General features: G+C 33.5%; 2 protein-coding genes and 1 pseudogene across 2 annotated transcripts; all 3 read right to left on the minus strand.

Annotated features, from left to right (window-relative positions):
- Window positions 1–5946: 5946 nt before the first annotated feature.
- On the minus strand, window positions 5947–6147 carry LOC144548714 (uncharacterized; annotated as a pseudogene).
- Window positions 6148–7465: 1318 nt separating this feature from the next.
- Window positions 7466–8563, minus strand: LOC144548330 (transcription termination factor MTEF18, mitochondrial-like). Its single transcript, XM_078297002.1, has one exon. It carries the CDS (start codon window positions 8561–8563, stop codon window positions 7466–7468), a length of 1098 nt encoding a protein of 365 aa, XP_078153128.1.
- A 6981-nt stretch (window positions 8564–15544) lies between these two features.
- Window positions 15545–17624, minus strand: LOC144548331 (pentatricopeptide repeat-containing protein At5g03800-like). The gene is made up of 2 exons (XM_078297003.1): window positions 17336–17624; window positions 15545–16667 (listed from the first exon to the last, which is right to left on the minus strand). The coding sequence occupies exon 2, from the start codon at window positions 16460–16462 to the stop codon at window positions 15545–15547; it is 918 nt and encodes a 305-aa protein (XP_078153129.1). The 5' UTR covers window positions 16463–16667; window positions 17336–17624.
- Window positions 17625–20331: the final 2707 nt, after the last annotated feature.

Here is a 20331-nt window from a genome sequence, read left to right on the forward strand (position 1 = left end):
GCTATAGCATCACTGGGCCCCTTGATAGAGTAAGATTATCTGCTAGCGGTATAATTACAAGAGTAATTATATTTGATAATCTGCTCAAGATTAAGAAAAGATTCAGTTAGCAAGGATGACACACATCTACCTTGAAACTAATCTGATAGCTATGAGACAGAAGAACAAACACAAGTAAATTGTTTACTGGATCGTGATATTGTACTGTATAGCATCATCTGTGTAATTGGATGGTCATGATGTGTTGCCAGATGCCGCTCATGATTATAGAATTTAAAACAATTTTAACTCTATTTACCAACATAACACAGATCCTATTGGGTCACACCATATATGAGTTAATCGGAGAATCTTATTGTGATTGATTATAAATTGATTATGATCAATAGTAAGATGGTTATAATTAATTATACGTGTTATAATTAAATTATAAATGTTATGTAAAAATAACAAGTAAAAACATTGGTTAATTTATAAACGTGTGTGACGCGTTGTATAAATTTAACCGGTTAATTTATAAATGTGCAGGACACGTTGTATAAATTACCGAAACAACAACCGCAAGAAATATAATTGTTCAGAATAATTATACGAATATTATTTGTATTCGGGCCGAGGGCATTCGGGTCTTTTCAGATTCGTCCTTATCCGCATGACGTGTCATCGATCCTATCCAGATGACACGTCATCGATCTTATCCACATGTCATCATCCTTATCTATTCAATTGCATATCTTGTAAATAGGCCGAACTTGGAGAGCATTTTGGTCTTTTGGCAACCGACTCTAAACCCTATAAATAGGGGTGGAGGGGTAGAGAGAAAAACTCACTAATTCACACGTATCGTTTCGTGCAGAATCGAATCGGTATTTTCTCTCTTTCTCGGTTTCTCTCCCAAATAGTGTTTCGGCTGAGAAAAGAAAGTTATACGTAGTTGACGTATAATCTTGTGGGTTGTTGTGAAAGATATTTACGGGATCGATGAATAGTATTTTACCGAATTTCGCAGTATGTCAGTTTTGCTTATTGATGAAACTGAGCAACCGAAAATTCGTGTTTACGGATTTTCGTCTTTTTCTCTGTGAATAGTGTTTTTGCAGAATTGACTTTGATGATGAAATTTAAAATTAACTTTTTTGTTTGAACAATTTTGATGATGAAAAATAACAATATTAATAAAACGTACCACAAATAAGGCATTCTAGAACTAACCACGGACTAATACTTTTCAGTTGGCGCTTAGTGAAAAGAGAATTGTTCTAGTTACTCGAGCTATTATATCCGAGCGCGTCCCCCCAAGTAGTTTAACAGAAAAACCTTTCAATATTGTCTAACTTCCATTTCCAACGCTAATATCCAAACATTTAAAGCTATGTTTATAACATTTTAAAATGTTACTCGCAAACATATAAACCTCTGTCTGAAAGCATTTTTAGATAATTTTAACTCTCAACTGCTTTTGTCATCAAGCCAAAAAAGAAAAAATTCTTTTCACCCACTATTTTTTTTTTTTTTTAATTATAATTTATTTTTCCGATGATCCGTGATAAAATTTACCAATCTAAAAATACGAACATTTTCTATTCGATTTTATCTTTCAAATAAGATCCACGAAGAAATACTTTTGAGTAATTTTAAAGTAATTTGTTTTTTTTAAGTAAAACTCATGAACACTTTTAATTTTCAAGTTTTTAAATCTCAGTCTACAACCGTTAAAATTTTCAAAGCTTTGTACATGAGGTTTATATGCTTTGTAAATGCAGTGTTATTGTTGAGATTTATATGCTTTGTAAATGCAGTGTTATTGTTGAGATTTATATGCTTTGAAGTGTTATTGTTGAGGTTTAAATTCTTTGTACATGACGTTTATATATTTTATTCTAGAGATTTAAAGTGTTATTAATGAGGTTTATATGCTTGTACATGAGATTTATATGCTTGTAAACAGAGATTTAAATTATTTTCTAGCAAAATAAAAAAGCTGAAAGTCACAAAGATTTAAAGTGGTAAAAAAAAATTACGTCACAAATATAACTCTTAAGTTATTCTTCATGGATCTCATTTGAAAGAGAAAATCAGATAAAAAAACGTTTACATTTTTAGATTCACAAAATTCATCACGGATCGTCGAGAAAATGAATGAGAATGATCAGAGAAAAAATAAAAAAAAGTTAGTAAAATGAATCTTTTCGTTTTTTGGTTGAAAACAAAAGTAGTTAGGAGTTAAAACTATACAGATTTAGAATTTTAATGCTTGCAGATAGAGGTTTAAATGCTTGCGAGTAACATTGTAAAATGTTATCAACATAGCTTTAAATGTTTGATATTAGCGCTGAAAATGAAAGTTAGATAACATTGAAAGTTTTTTTTGTTAAACTACTTGGGGGACACACTTGGAGATTTTGTTTGGAATACAATTATCAGGCTCCAATATAATAATATATATGAGGAGGGCTGAAATGCCCATTGGTTCATGCCTCAATCGTATTCTAATGTTTTTATTTTTAATTTCAAAGTTCAAACAAACGATCCAAACTACTCAACATGATATCCACATTTAAATATAATTGGAAACCAAATTTTATATTTTTTGGAATTCTTTTACTTTTTTTCAAAGTAGGTACAAAATAATTATTTTTCAGGAAATTGTGAACCATCTAAAACAATGATTCTGTACCTATCTTAAAAAATAGTAAAAAAATTAAAAAAATATATAAAATTTGGTCTCCAATCATATTTTAACATGAATATTATGTTAAGCAGTTCAAATCTTTTATTTAGACTTTGAAATTGAAAATAAAGATGTTAATATATGATTGAGGCAAAATGAAGGTAGACATTTGAGCCCTCCTTTATTATTTATACAGGAAGTTTGCAAGTTGAAAGTATGTATCTTGAATGGACAAAAAAGATTAATTACAGTCGTTAGTTGACTAAGGGAAAAAGCAAACTAATGAGAGGGAAAAAAAGGGAAAAACTTATCCAGAAAACACAGGAGATATCTGCTAATAGGAAGGTCTTTATGTAAAGTGGTTTGAGATTTTAATTTGAACAAAAGGAGGAAGTTTGAAATTAGGTGAAAATGTAGTGGATAATATCCGACCGATATTTGATACGTATTTAAAAACTAAATACGGATATTGAATATTTGAATATTGATATGTGTGAATTCGGATACAGATATAACTTTAAACTTTAGCTATTCATATTGAATAGTAAATATATACCATTATAATTATTTATAAGATCAATATTATGAATTTTGATATTTTTTTAATAATATTTATATTTTTTAATAAATAATAGTACTGAAAAGGGATATTTATCCGTATTCATCAAATATTGAATCTGTATTCGTATAAAAAAATACAGATATAATTTTACCACTATTTGATCCGCTTTCATCTCTAAATTTGAACAAAGAACAAAAGGAAGGGAGAAAGATGCATCAATCCAGTTAAAGGGAAACTTCTTATAGGAATAAACAAAAATGAGAAAAATTGAACACTATTTTGTGCACTTTTTATGTCCTTATTGAAATATTTATTAGCGGAAGAATTATTTTTTATCTTTATTTTAGTGGAAGGAGGATGTTGATTGCCCCTAGCTCCTAGTCACTGGGATAACTAGTTTAATTCATAAATTCGCATCAAACAAATATTAATTTAATCTAACTTTTTAGTTGAACAACCGAAGTTTGTATACCAAATAGAAATTATTCCAGGGGACATCTGTACAGCAACACAACCACACTATAAAATTTTTTTAAAAAAAATGGACACTACTATTGGAAACAACCAATTCCAAGAAATCACATCAACAAAATACACAATTGAAATTACCGACCAGTTACAAATTAACTATTTAACAGTATAACAACTACTGACATTTTATTTTATTTACGGCGGGATATCCATTTGAATAAACAGACTTATTGTATAATTTATGACTTTGATGACTTTAAATATAATTAATATTGCTATATCGCTAATTTGTGGCAAAATGAGAAAAAAGAATTTGGCCTAATCTCAACTCAATAAGATATGAGTGAGGCTATGCTACTTTGCAATGTGCACATTGTTCCGTACATTAAATTTATATCTCTATTTTTAAAGTCCAAATAGTCAATCCGAATAGCTACATATTATTATCATATTTTTTTTTATTTGAATATTATGATCATATAAAAATATACTTGGAGATCGAATTTTATATTTTTTGAAACTTTTTTACTATTTTTTTTGGTAGGTAGAAAATCACTACTTTCGGATGGTCCAGAATTTTTTAAATCAGGTGATTTTCTAATTGTCTCAAAAAATAGTAAAAAAATTTCAACAAAAACATAAAATTTGATCTCCAAGTATACTTTCATATGATAATAATGTTGAGCGGTTTCAGATCGACTATTTAGACTTTAAAAATAAAGATATAAATACAATGTACCGAACGATCCGCGCATTGCAAAGTACCATAGCCTCACTCATAAGATATTTATTCGAAGTTATACTTGAAAAAAAAAGTTAGTGACTAATTTTTTATTTGAGCTAACTATTTAATTCTTAAAAGCAGATAAATCTTAACCGTTAGCATAACAAAAATAATTCATGATTACGGATGATAATAGGAAAGTTATCATATATCTGAACTGTTTGCATAGCAAAATCAATTTCTGCTTTAAAATAAAAGAGATAAATTGTAACTGTTAACATAACAAAAAAAATTCAACATTATATCAGAGGTATCATATATCTTAAACCGTTTGCATAACAAAGTTGATTTTTTGTTTTTATTTATAATGAAAGAATTCATACTCAACACCCATTTAAATTAATATCATATTAAATAGTGAACACATATGAATGTTACAATTCTTCTTACTAATTAAATAATTTCAATTATAATCAAATCGCAAACCAAATCTATATTTGTGTATATATAACACAACAAAATTTAAAAACTTGAATTATATGAGTTATATAAATAATCTGAAGCTCCAGCAACTACTGTTTAGATTTTTGCAATTCGGTCATATTCACTGTCAGCTATGTTACTCGGATACTCCACATTTGGCGCCGTACCAATATCAGATATGGATATGTGTACGATACGGCCCCGATACGTATCCGATATGCCAATTGCCGTATCTGATGACGTGGCGTATCCTTAACACTCTGATACGGTCAATGATACCCACTGAAACGCACTGATATCTGTGGGCAGACGGACATAAACCTCAACCATTGTAGCAACTTAACTTTGTTATTGTTACATAGTAATTTATATAACTTACATATATAGAATACCTTATTGAAGATTTTTGATATTTAATTTATATAATACAAATATTGAATTAATAATATAATTAATATAATATATAGTAGGCGTATCGTATCCGAGATTTTTGAAAATTGCCGTATCACCGTATCCGTATCGTATTCGATACGATACCCGTACCCGCATCCGCATCCATGCAACATAGACTGTCAGTCTTTCAATTTCTCCGTTTTTCTCAATCTGTAATTTCAAACAGCAAGCACGCGGATAAGCACTTAAGCAATAAAAGGAAGATGTGTACAGAAACCCTAGAAACCATTATGTGCTTAGCTACGAGTATAGATGCAAGCCCTTCCGAAAAAACAATTAAAACTTACATTTCTTATGTGCTCAACTTGTGTTGAAATGCGTCGGTCGATTTCTTGCACAACTTAAAAAACTACTCTCTGTGTTTAAGAAAATAATATCAGTAAAATAACTGCACAGACAAAAATATTAAAAAAATAAAACAAACTAATAACAATCAAATGTCAGCGGGTTCAAAAATTCGTGATTCGGATATAATTCGAGAATGATTCGGTACAATAAGAAAGCAAATAATTACCTTAAACCCTACGATTAGATCCGCTTTTTCAACCGCCGCCGCACTCCGACGGCGACCAAATAATTTGATCAGCCGGCATAAATTTGCACGCCGATCGCTATGAGAAAGATGGTGATCAAAGCGAAATAGAGAACATCATGAACCAAGATCGATATCCCACTCACTCTGCATGTTTCCAAATTCGATGATGCGACAGCAGCCTGGTAACTAGAAGAGCAGTCCTGGAGTGAGCAGCACAAACAACACCACCGCTATCCCCAATCCGCCATCCAGCGGTGATGCTGTTTGTGTTGTTTGTGCTCCTCACTCCAGGATCGCTCTTCCAGTTTGTTCATGATATTTAATTTTTCAAAAATAAAATAATTAATAGCAAAGCCGAAAGAGAGGGTTCGGTTTGGTTTAGTTGTTTTCGTTTGTTCTTAATTTGAGTGAGAGGAGTAAGAGAGGGATTTCATTTGGGGATTACATGTGGTATTTCACCTTTTTGATAAGTAGGAATTTGTTTACTGCATTTTATTTGATAAGTAGGAATTTGTTCACTGCATTTTATTTTATTTTCGCTAAAATTCAAATTATTTCAATACATTTTGCCTTTAAATCCAAACGAGAACGAAATTTTTTGAGTTCAATTATAATCATATCGCAAACCAAATTTTTATACGTGTATATATAGCTCACCCAAAAAAAAAAAAAATTTGAATTACATGAGTTAAATAATAATCTCACAATTAATTTATGTTGTTCATTCAAATATTGTGCAAATAACACAATTTGTGCATGCTATATCATGTTTTTTATCCCTTTCATAGATTTATGTTTACCGAGTTATTCATTTTTTTTTTTCACAGCTCTATAAAGAAATGAAAATGATTCAACATTTTAGAAATAGAAGCGTAAATTAAAGGCGGAACTCAGTTTATTAATATTGTCAAATCGAGATGCATTAATAATAGATTAACTTGTCAAATATTGATATTATTTTTGAATTAAATAAGAAGTTTTGAAAAAGAAATAATAGTATATTAATGTATACTTCACATTTTAATTTTTAGCAGAACACATCAAATTGTACAAATATTTCACACAAGTCTCATTTCTACTACATCCAGTTGCATTAATAATAGAACACATCAAATTGGATTGACCCGTTTGCTTTATGATGTGATCTTCCAGGAATCCAGGGGCTCGCACACATCGAACCCAATTTATAGAATATAAAATAAAAGCTGGGACTCAGGACTTGGGAGGATGGGATAAATCATACATTTACTTGTAAAATAAAATAGTGGCTCAAAGCTCATTTCACAGATAATTAAACATCAATCAAATTCTTTAATAGAGTAACATGCAACAGAGCAGTTTATTCATAGAGTAGTGAAATGCCCAAAGTACATAAATTAATTATCTAATTTAAAAAAAAAGCCATCTCAACTCGATTAAGCACTTAAATCATTAGTCTTACTAATTGTCTATTTGTCTAATTATGTTTTTGTCTACAATAATTGGTACAACAACTTTCATCATTGAACTAGGACATTTATAACTGCCTCTTATAAACTAAAAAGAAAAAAAAACAAAAAGAAGATCCTAGTTTGTAGAACCCAAAATTGATTTCTTCAACATTTCAGAATGCTTCATCCCCTTTGGTTTCACATCCACAAAATGTATAATGAACCTTTTCTCTGAACTTGCAAGTACGTAGCTCAAAGCAAACTTCCCTCCAGACCTTTTTGTTGCCCCCCGGGTATTTGTCACTAATCCTTTCTCGTCTGTTAGCCAACACACCATCCCAAACCTAAGTCTCGCTCTATCCATGTTATAGCACAAAAAGGTGGGGAGGTCAACAAGCAACTCAAGTGGATAATCTAATTTGTTTGTAAGATAATCTATCTTTTTAATTAAGATATCAGTTGATTGGTTCAACACTGCAGGTGCCATTTTTATCATCTTAACCACATCATGGTAATCTAAGTCAGAATTGACCAGACAGTCAAATCTCTCTTGTAACTTGTCACCTCTACCTCTAAACTTGGAAACCACTTTTGCCATCTCATCTGAGCACTCAGCGAAACCTAGTTTTATCAAAAACTCAGTTTTGGCCTTTAGAAAAAGTTGTTCATCTATATGCACAGGTTCATCAACGCTCCTTGTACAAGCCAAGCTGGTAAACTTTGTCGGGTTTGCCTTTATCAGGTCACTTAAGCTTTTTGGGGGCAAGCTCAGGTGGCGTAAAACAGAATCTGAACTCCTGCATGGAGAAGAGCCCAATATTTGGGGGTGGGCAGAAATAATACTACCTATGTCACCAAGTTCCATCCCATTTTCAGTGAGGAAAATTACAGAATGACCCAAAATGTTCACAAAGTTTCCAATTAGTATATGAGGGTTCTTCACAAATAAATTCAAGATCTCATCAGTTTTAAGACCAACCTTAATTAATATGGCCACAAGCAAGTATATGTTTATTCCTGATTCGTGGAAAACAAATACTGGCATTTCCTTGATTAGAGTTGCTAATGCCTGTTTGTCAAAACCCAATCTGTCTAGAAAGGATAGCATTTCAGAAACTCGGCTCCAATTGTATTTGCTCCTGTCAGATAAACACTGGATTACCAATTCAAACTGAACTCCAAGGCTACTTAATTTCTCATATACCCGAAGAATATTCAAATTCACTTCCCCCATCAGAAGATTCGGGCAACAAGTGACCAATTTTACAATTGCTGCTCTACCAATGCCAAAATTTTCATAATTTTAGAGTTTAGATAATAACACCTCCCCATTGTATCTAAACACCTCTGCTGATTCTAGGTAGATTCTACCAATTTTAATTCTTGGTACCCCATAACTCCACAAAACATGGTAATTCTCTAGCAAGAGAGGATCATCAGATAAATATATTATGTTTTTTGGTAACAGGTGCTTGTATTTAGTAGGGTACAAACCGATGCTTTCTAAAAAGGGTTCAAATTCATTAATTGGAAGAAATCGAAGTAATATACTGATAGATTGATCAAAGCTTCTGTCCTCCTTTAATTTTGAAACTAGCTTTCCGAGAAACACTGGAGTGTTTTTACTGAGGTGCTTGGCATCAGGGAGTGAATAGCCTCTAGTGCTGTGGAAATAATCACAGAGATCCTTTTGAGCTTGAGAAAAGCGGGTACCGGTCCTTCGAATTCAGGTTGTTATTGTGTTTTTCTCTGTAGACATGTCTCCACCAGTACTGAGTACTGACAGTAGAAGCACCCCATGCACAGTCAGAGGACTCCTAAATTTTACAAGTGAAGTACCAAATAAGGGATCCAGAATTTGAGGAAAGGAAAAAAATCACCATAATCAATCAAGGTGCTAAATTATTGGCTTAAAGGAAGTGGCAGGGGAGAGCAGAGCTGTTACCATTGTTCTGAGAAGAGGTTGAAAGATTGTTTAGAGAACGTGTACGAGTAGCCGTCAAAATCTGCTGCTGGTAGTGAGAATATCTCTGAGGGAGATTTTCACAAACACTTGATGTGCATGTGCAAGAGAATTGTATTGTACCACTAAGAAAGAGGAAGAGATGGGTAAGAGAGAGAGGCAATGGTGAAATAGAAAGGGTGAGTAATTGATTGATGTTGCTTAGTATTAGTATTAGTATTAGTATTAGTGAGAGGTTTGGAGAAGAGAATGAGGTGGCGGTGAGCTGAGAGTGAGAGCTGAGAGGGAGGAGTAGATCAAGGGTGGTTCTTTCGTCCGATTTTAAAACCCTTCCCTTTTGTCAGAATGAAAGAAGGTAAAGCCCATTTGGTCGGTGGGATGGATACAAGTAGAGTTTTGCTAAACCCGTTAGGGGTTCAACCCGTTTTACCCGGTCCGTACCCGTTACCCGAGGTACCCGTACCCGTTGCCCGGGTACAAACGGGTAGACGGGTAGACGGGTACGGGTAATAAACGGACCGGACAACCCAATTTGAAAAAAAACCCGTTGTACCCGTACCCGTTTACCCGTCTACCCGGACCCGCCTACCCGTACCCGTCTACCCGCCTACCCGTACCCGACCCGTTTCAAAATTTGAATTTCAAAATATTTTTGGCGGCCTACTTTTAGAATTCAGATTCAGTGCAATACCTGACTGAGTAGAATGAGATCTGAGCCGTCAATTTTAATTTGGCATGAATCTCAAATTGACCCCTATAGAATTCAGATCCAGTGCAATACCTGACTGAGTAGAATGAGATCTGAGTCGTTAATTTTAATTTGGCATGAATCTCAAAACGGACTCCTATATCTAAACGGACTTCGGGATATGTCCTTTAACTTGGCACGAATCTCAAAGCATAAAAATTCAGAAAAAACAGAAAAGAAAAAAAAAAAAAAACCCGCCCGTACCCGTCAACCCGCAACGGGTACGGGTAATAAACGGGTAGGGTAGAGGTTTTGGGAAAACTACCCGTCTACCCGTTGCGGGTTGTACCCGTACCCATCCTACCCGTCTACCCGCCCTACCCGTTACCCCTAACGGGTTACCCGGAACGGGTCACGGGTTACCCGGAACGGGTCACGGGTAACCCGTTTGCAAACCACTAGATACAAGGTTGCGTCAAGTTCATAAAAGATGCTCTGAGCAGATTTAAGGTGGAGAAAGAATTGAAATAAACGAATATTTATATCAAAAAAAAAAAATTCAAAGAATATTTACGGTTTGAATTAAAAATTCAAACCATAAATAATCTGTACGGTTTGGACAAAAATAAAATTTTGACAAAAAATGTGATTATTTATAATAAAATATTTATAAATTTGGGTATTTTTAAAAAACTCGATAAAGGTTTCTTTCATACATTTAATCAAACAAGTTGAGACCACAGACATGGATTTCTCCAATTTTTTTATTCATATCAATCGATGATGCACTTAATACTTTTTGTTATTCTAGAATATTTTCGTACCAACTTGATATGAATATTTTCATTATTAATTACACGTAAATAGGAGCATCCTCATGTGAAATAATGCCTTTAGACACGTTCAAATTCAATGCTAACCGAAAAATTAATCATGATACTTTGTGAGAAATATAATGCATATCTTACCATAACATATAGCTAATTATTAAAATTTAGCTTAATAAATATATTGTTTAATATTAAAAAAAAAGGAGTACCTTCTTCAATTTATTACCGGGAGATGAACAATTTATCCGAACTTATTATACAGATTAATAGCAAATCAAATTAATACTTTGGAAATGAAAAATTCCAGAATAGTAAATAAGATATGATATAAAAAAAATGCTTAAAATAAGACTAGTATTTGAAATGATTTATTTTTATTTTTATAAGATATCATTGACTATTATTGTACAGCGTGAATATATGTTAAGGCCAGCAGACCACAATTGGGTCGTTATTTTTTTCAAAAACAATGCTAAGGCTAAGGCTGAATTTTTACTTTACGGTTTGAGATTGACTCTCAGCCACTTTGAGATTCGGGCTAGCACAGGGACAGTATTATTGAGCTTTGAGATTCGTGCCACGTTAAGAAAAACAGTCCAGATCCAGTGATTGTAATAGGTACCCGGGAAGATCTAAATTCATTTGTGCAGCTTTACCGTACAATTCATTTTAAAAGTTGCACGGTATGAGGAATAGCTCATATATAGGAGTTCCCCTGAAAATAGATTCTATAAGTTTTATATTTATGATTTTTTACATATAGGATAGTGTCAATTTGTCAAAACATTTATTTGCGTATCTCAAATTTTAATACATACGTAGTTTATGATTTTTTTTTTAAAAATTATTACTCTAAAGGTAGTTTTTTCTTTTCATATATCTAAATAAATAACTTGATTATCAAATATACAACTTGATTTAAAAAGTTACAACACGACATATATACAACTTGATTATCAAATACAGAGCACAACTACTATGTATTATCAATTAGAGTTTTAACATTCATAATTATATATACATTTCCTTTCTTAATATTAGATATTCTTAATAGTTATTGCTGAAGTCACACGAGCTGCCGTCACTAACACTGAAGCAGCAATAGCTGTTGTTGATTCTGTACGAGCTACCGCTGCTGACACTGAAACCGCATGAGCTGCCACTGATGTCGAAAAGGACAAACTACATGTGAGAAATATGGTAGCTATTGTGGCTGTTTTAGGTGTTATTCTGAATTTAGAACTAACTCTAAAGGAGACTGACCAACATAAAGTGCCTAAGCATGAAAAAAATGAAGTTCTGTCTCGCATCCACCAGAGTGATTATGTCACTTATCATTATTGTCTTCTCTACGTATTCAGGGGAATTAATTTAGTACACTTACTAAAGGTGAAAGAGACATTTCACATTCAGTAAGTGTACCAAATTAGTTCCACCTGAACACAGAGAGAAAAGATTAATAATCAAGTGACATGCTAAATCTGATGGATTCGAGACAACTTCCACCAAATTTTCTAATGTTTAGGAATTTTATCTTGGTCTGACTCTTTAGAGTTAACTTTGAAGTCAGAAATAATACCTGAAACAACCACTATGACTATCTTATTTCTCACATGCAGAGAAATGACAAAAAAAAAAAACAAAAAAAAAAGGACGAAGATTTCAAAATTTCAAGTTTTTATAAATTTTAAATGGGTAACCGTTGTCATAACCATCATCAAATTTTGAAATATCTCATTTTCCCATCACAATTTGAAAATTGTTTATTTTCCCACTAAAAACGAACAACCTTTCTCATTTTTTTTTTCTTTTCCTAAATCTAATTTTAAAATTTTATTTGAACTGATGTCAAATTTATTTAAACTTTATTTTCGATAATTAGTCTTTAAATAATAGTCAAATAATCATGGCCACTAGAAGAGTAGCATTCCAATACTAAAAAAGTTTGTGGAAAATGATAAATTGAATAACCTCTAGAGCTGGCACAAAAAATATCCACAATCAATCAAAGCTCTAGAAATGGTACCAGAAATATTATATCTCCACATAATTTGTCTTTCTGAGCCACTTGGATTGATGATATTTTTCCTAAATAAATAAACAAACAATCATAAAAAAAGAGGATTACGTATGTCTTTTGAGTTTTTAAAAAAATATACAAATTGTCCATGTAAGTTTTGGAGAGAAAAAAACAGAGAGAGTGTTGCTGAATTTTAATAAATAGAAGAATTAGTAGAAATTCTACCGATGAAAATGATTTAATATTTGAATTGGTAGAAATTCTACTGATCCAAATTATTTATTTTTTTTGCACATGTTTACATGTGTTGGGATTTTCAATGGCTCCATTATCTATGACTACCTGATTTATGTTATGCTCCTCATATGATGAAGCCACAGAGAATCCAAACACATCTCTATTTTTCTGAAAAGAAAAATATATGATTTAAATCAATAGAATTTTTACCAATCCTTCTACGCATAAAAATTCAGCAGCACTCTTTATGTTTCTATGTTTTATATATATATATAGAGAGAGAGAGAGATGGGCTATGATGCATTGCAATGCATGGATGGGTTTGTGCATTGGACCATAAATCTAAAATTTAAAATCCAAATGACCGATCTAAACCGTTCATATTGTTTTCCATATTAATATGTGCTTGGAGATCAAATTTTACATTTTTCTGAATTTTTTTACTATTTATTAAGTATTTTACAAAATTGTTGATCCAACGGTGACTTAACAAAACAGTAAAATCAGCAGCCACCGTTGGATCAACAATTTTGTAAAATACTTAATAAATAGTAAAAAAATTCAGAAAAATGTAAAATTTGGTCTCCAAGCACATATTAATATGGAGAACAAGATGAACGGTTTGGATCGGTCATTTGGATTTTAAATTTTAGACTTATGATCCAATGCACAAACTTCTTCATACATTGCAATGCACCATAGCCCATCTATATATATATATATTTTTTCTATAGATAAAAAATTCTCTAAATTTTGTATTTTAACTTTATATTTTGTCATTTTGCAAGTTACTAATAGATGAAACAAGCAATATTGTCATCCTTGCTTAAACCCAGTCACTTCATAATGACCCTTCAAAGAAACAAGCAAGTAAAACTTGAAAAATATTGGAATTGTCGACTAATATTTCTCAAATTGAAGCTGACACGCAATGTCTCCGAGATAAAATTTACAGCCACACCCAATCATTAATTCATTGTCGTAATTTGTGCATGTATTAATTAATATACCTGTACATATTGGCAACTTCACCCCTATACCGATAGATATTGTCAGACATCAAATTAAAATGAAGATACAAGGGATAATATATAGCCATGTCAATTATATCCGGGTTGGACGAGACCTTAAATCTAATGAAAAGGTCTGCTGATCATATAAACAAACTATAATTAACGGAAAGGAAAAATAGTAATGGTTGAAGCCAATATGCATTGCAAACATGTGCACTGAATGTTTCATTCGGAAGGGCCATTCAACTTTGACATATATCATTTTAGTTTTGATGAAAATTACAAGAAATTATGTAATGTTCAAAATAGTAAAATGCTAGAGATATCTCACTTCAATTAAAAGAATTGTACTTGACGTTCATAACACAGCCTCATCTAACAACAGTGAATTTTGATACAATACAATATGGGCTTTAATTTACTGACATCTCACATATGCTTAGACTAGAATGCAAAGCAACCAAAAAAGCAGGTCAGAAGTGTGGCTGCAAAACATTAAATCACCCAAAAATATAAAAAAAATATAAAAAGAATATGTTCAGGCCTTTTTCACAAACACTTCTATTGTTACAAGTAACACTAAATGGAGCAACAAACTGTGCAAAAGTACATAAATTGATCATTTAAATTCAAATAAGCTATCTATTGACAACAGGATTAAGTACTTCAATCATTAGTCTTACCAATTGTCTGGTCCATGAGATCCCTCGCATCATCATCTCGTCCCATTTTCAAAAGCAGTTCTAATACTGGTGCAGAGGCAGCTAAATCGGATTTCACCCCTTCTTGCTTCATTCTGTTCAACACGCACATAGCCTGATCTACTTTTTTGTTCTTTGCATATGCTTTCAGCAAGGAAGTGTAAGTTGAGAGATCTGGCGCAACATGATTGAGTTGCATTCTATCTAAGATTTTCATCACATCCTCGATAGTGCCATAATTTGCATGGCCGATAAGTAAAATTCTATATGATACAGCATCTGGTTTTATACCTCCCCTTACCATTAAGTCAAGCAACTTTTCAGCTTCCTTGCTTTGGCCTTGTTTGCACAAAGAATCCATCATTGATCCAAATGTAACCTCATTCGGCAAAATGCCATGATCAATCATATCCTTCAAAACTCTAATAGTCTCTTTCCAGCAGCCTACGTTAGAGTATCCATTTATAACACTAGTATATGTGATAAGATCAGGTGTGGCACCTTGATCAAGCATATCACACAATAGTTTCTCTGCTCTGTCAGGTACTCCCCTCTTGCAAAGTGAATCCATAATTATATTGCATGTCACGGTGTCTGGCGGTATTCCCTTTGAAACCATCTCATTTAGTAACTCCTTTGCCTTTTTTAGTCTGTTCATCTTGCATAGCCCATCTATAAGAGTGCTATAGGTAAAAACATCAGGATCCTTACCTCTAGAAATCATAATACAAATCAACTCTTCGGCTTTTTCAACTGCCCCCTCCTAACATAGTGCATCTATGATAGCAGTATAGGTCACAACATTGGGATCATGCCCTTTAGAAACCATGGACTGGAGCAATTCCACTGCCTTGTCCAATAGCCCATTTTTGCACAACCCATCTACGAGAGTAGTATAGGTCACAACATTAGGTTCAAGTCCTCGAGAAATCATGTAGGATAGCAGTGTTTCTGCCTTCTGAGTTTCTCCTTCCTTGCACAGGCCATTAATCAGTGAGTTGTACGTGACAACATTTGGCACAATACCCTCTGAAAGCATTCGCTCAAACAAACTAAATGCTTTACTAATTGCGCCTTCTTTACAAAGGCCATCAATCAGTGAGCTGTATGTCACTACATTTGGCACAATTCCCACCGAAAGCATTTTCTCAAAAACACTAAATGCTTTACTAATTGTGCCTTCTTTACAAAGGCCATCAATAATAGTGTTGTAGGAAATCACATTAGGTGTACAACCCAGCTTTGGCATTTTATTGAACACCATGGCTACGGCATCACTAATCCTATTCTCAGAACAAAGGCCCTTAAGTAGGGGATTGAAGATGTTAGCCTCAGCTCTCTGCCCGCCCTTAATAAATCGCCCCAAGAATACCAAGCCTAGTCTAGGCTGATTCATTCGGATACAGTAGCTGATCAAGACACTATAGGTGACACCATCGGGTGAGGGTGAGACCCGTCTAGGTTGGGTCCAGCGGTTAAAGAGTGAAAAGACAGATGCATAATGGTTGTTGGAGTTCTTCATACGAGTTAAGGCTGTAAAAAGTTGATTAAAGGAATAGATGGATGGTGTCGGGTTCTTTGCAGCCAGCAAGCGATCAAAAATTTGAAAAGCATCTTTAATAGTAAGGGTGCCCGACCGACAACGTTCTTTTACAACCAGTTCCAATTGGCGGATCCCCATGGCCGGCCGTGTGTTGGAAATGGTCAAAACTCCTCTTACAAGATTGGTGGTAGCCTCAAAACTGCTTCTAGAATATAGGCAGATACACCTCTTTTTTTTATTTTGTATGGACAGAAATCCAAAGAGCTCAGCCTTCACAGTTCAAGGAGAGAGGTCTGCCGCAAGGGCCTTACTGAATAAATGCTATAATTTATCAATGGATTACCTACAAACATAAAAAAGAAAAAATGATGAATAGAAGTGTTGCAGGTCAGTACAATAGGTACCAACAGACATGTTTAATGGCAATGCACATTTAGTACAGTCTCACAATGTAATAGTCCAACAAAATTAGGTAGTCTCACACAATTTCGATCAGATCAGCTACCATGCTATTAGGCTACAGTTAGGTACTGCCAGATGTATTTTCTGTGCTATACATATTTGTATTTTTTAAAAGTTGTGGTTAGGCAGGTGTAATGATTAGCAAAGGACAGTTGTATAATAAAATTAAGCACTTCCAGAAGGGCTTTTGGTGATTTGCCAGCCAGGGATATGGTCAATGAGAACTCCTATTTACTTCATTAATGGGACTGGTTCTTTTGCTTTTTGTTCACTTTATACATTGGTTCTACGTTGAGGATCTAAAATATAATTTCTAGTGCCATAGCAAGAAGATCAGGCCTCTAGAATCGATACACCTTGACCAAGAACAGAGTTGACGCCTGTCATAATTACAAACGATACTTTACAATGGAAAGGCTGAAAAAATTGAATCCATACTGTAACGTCTCTTTGGGACATTTTATCAAGCAACTTAAGTGCATGGTTAGAGGACTCCTAAATTGTAAAAGCACCTGTAAAGGAACCAGCACAGGAGGGCAAAGGTGTTACCATGATTAAAAATACCCTCGTCTGTCTTCTTCTTTCTTGCATTTCAGACAAGAGGTTGAGAGCTTGTTTAGAAAACGTGTACAAACCGTAGCCGTCAAAATCTGCTGCTTGAAGCGAGAATATATCTGTGGGACATTTTCACAAACACTTGCCGTGCAAGAGAGTTGTATTATACCACAGAGAAAAAGGAAGAGAGGAGTTTGTAAGAAGAGGTAGAGATGGGAGGCAGCGATGATGTTGGTGTGCTAGCAGAAATTTTGAGCTTTGATCCGGACCTTCCGATTTTTAAACAAGCAAGCAACAAGGTTCTATTAAACCTGATCTGATCGGTGGGACTCAAGTCAAAGATGCGACACCTTTACTTTGATTCACGCTCTTCTTTCCGTTTTTGGCTACTTATTATGGGAGCTATCGCAATGAGTCCAAACGGATCCAGTACCTCAGCAAAAGGAGATCTCCATTATCTCCTTCCAAAAATATTTTACAACTTTTCTTAATAATGTCCTCCCCTTATTTTTTATCTTTTTTCAATAAAAAACCAAAGAACATTTAAATTATTATTAATCTTTTATATATCTGTTTTTGTTTCAAAGAGGATAGAAAATTTTTGCTCCCGAGAAAAAAAAAAAAAACCACCCCTCAAGTAGAAAGATCGTAAAGTTTATAGTTGCTCTCCTGAATTTATTTAAACTTTTTTATAACTCCTGTTGAATAAATAAACTGCTAAAATTCTTGATTTGAATAAATTAGAGTGTGGAGTTTTGAAGATGCGTTGAAACTTTTGCAATGTTCAAGTTTTTTGCATTTCTTCAAAAAGAGCACAACTATTTGTGATCTTTTATCTCATTTTTTGTTTTGTTCTCATGCCCAAGTATAGCACAGGATATTCTTCAAAAAGACAGTAGTATAGCACAGGATATATATATATATATTTTCATTTTCTCGTGTTTAGTTTACACAGCAAATAAGGAATTAAAGATAAATTTTTTCTTTGTAAATTTAAGTGGGGTCCATTTACAATATTAAGAAATTCAATTATAAAAAAATTAGAGATATTTTTCAAACCTATGGCATAAAAAGCCAAAACCTTTTAAAATTATTTTGTCATGCTATACATGGGGTTGGTTGATGTTTAATTAACATATAACAACAGTAACCATTATAAGTTACAAAATTTCTCCTAACAAGCAATTTCTTCTCCAATTCTATGTAAACTACCAATTTACCAAATGAAAAATACTGAGTGAGCTCAATTGATCCTAGCTAGGAAAAATTGATGCTTACCGCCTTCTTTTCTTCCTCTACAAGTTCTTCATGTACGCAGCAGCAATACATAGATTCTACATAGAAAGGCTACATTCAATTCAATAAGTAAAGGACCACAAAAAGCAATAACCTTCAACTCATTCCCATAATACCCTTCAGTGGCATTAGCTAGCTCTTCATCATAAAAATTCAAATTAAGGTTTTATTTCAAGAAAAAAGCTTATCATGGTTGGTTTTTTCTATTTCGGCCCAATATGACCTAGAATGTTTTATTGACTTATTCCTTGAATTAAATGTTTCTCTTTCCAAAACCATTAAAGAATGTTAATGTTTGTTGGACGGAATTAATTTCTTCCAAAATTTAATAGTTTAATATTTTCATTTAAATTATCTCCAGGTTGAACGAAACATTAAACCTAAGAAAATGTTCGCTGGATCATATAAAGAAACTATAATTAACGGAAAGGAAAAATAGTAATGGTTGAAGCCAATATGCATTGCAAAAATGTGCACTGAATGTTTCATTCGGAAAGACATTCAACTTTAACATATATCATTTTAGTTTTGATGAAAATTACAAGAAATTATGAAATGTTAAATAGTGAAATGCTAGAGATATCTCACATCTCACTTCAATTAACAGCAAATGTACTTGGATGTTCATAACACACACAGCCTCATCTACAACATTGAATTTGGATACAATACAATACGAGTTTTTACTGACTGACATATACAAAATAAAGCAACAGTAGACTAGAATGCACAGCACCCAAAAAAGCAGGTCAGAAGTGTGGCTTCAAAACATTGAATCACCCAGAAAAGAAACAAAATATGTCCAGGGCTTTTTCACGAACACTTCTATTGTTACAAGTAACACTAAATGGAGCAACAAACTGCCCAAAAGTACATAAATTGATCATTTAAATTCAAATCAGCTATCTGTTGACAATAGGATTAAACACTTCAATCATTAGTCTTACCAATTGTCTGGTCCATGAGATCCCTCGCATCATCATCTCGCCCCATTTTCAAAAGAAGTTCTAATAATGGTGCAGAGGTAGCTAAATCGGGTTTCACCCCTTCTTGCTTCATTCTGTTCAACACGCACATAGCCTGATCTACTTTTTTGTTCTTTGCATATGCTTTCAGCAAGGAAGTGTAAGTTGAGAGATCTGGCACAACATGATTGAGTTGCATTCTATCTAAGATTTTCATCACATCCTCCATAGTGCCATAATTTGCATGGCCGATAAGTAAAATTCTATATGATACAGCATCTGGTTTTATACCTCCCTTTACCATTAAGTCAAGCAACTTTTGGGCTTCCTTGCTTTGTCCTTGTTTGCACAAAGAATCCATCATTGATCTGTAAGTAACCTCATTTGGCAAAATACCTCGATCAATCATATCCTTGAAAACCATAATTGACTCTTTCCAACAGCCTAGCTTAGAATATCCATTTATAACACTAGTATATGTGATAACATTAGGTGTGGCTAGTGGTTTGCTAAACCCGTTAGGGGTTGAACCCGTTTTGCCCGGCCCGTACCCGTTACCCGTGGTACCCGTACCCGTTGCCCGGGTACAAACGGGTAGACGGGTACGGGTAATAAACGGACCGGACAACATAATTTTGAAAAAAAACCCGTTGTACCCGTACCCGTCTACCCGCCAACCCGTACCCGTCTACCCGCCAACCCGTACCCGCCTACCCGTACCCGTCTACC

Source organism: Carex rostrata, chromosome 33 (genome assembly GCF_964058835.1).
Source record: "Carex rostrata chromosome 33, lpCarRost1.2, whole genome shotgun sequence".
Lineage (NCBI taxonomy): Eukaryota > Viridiplantae > Streptophyta > Magnoliopsida > Poales > Cyperaceae > Carex > Carex rostrata.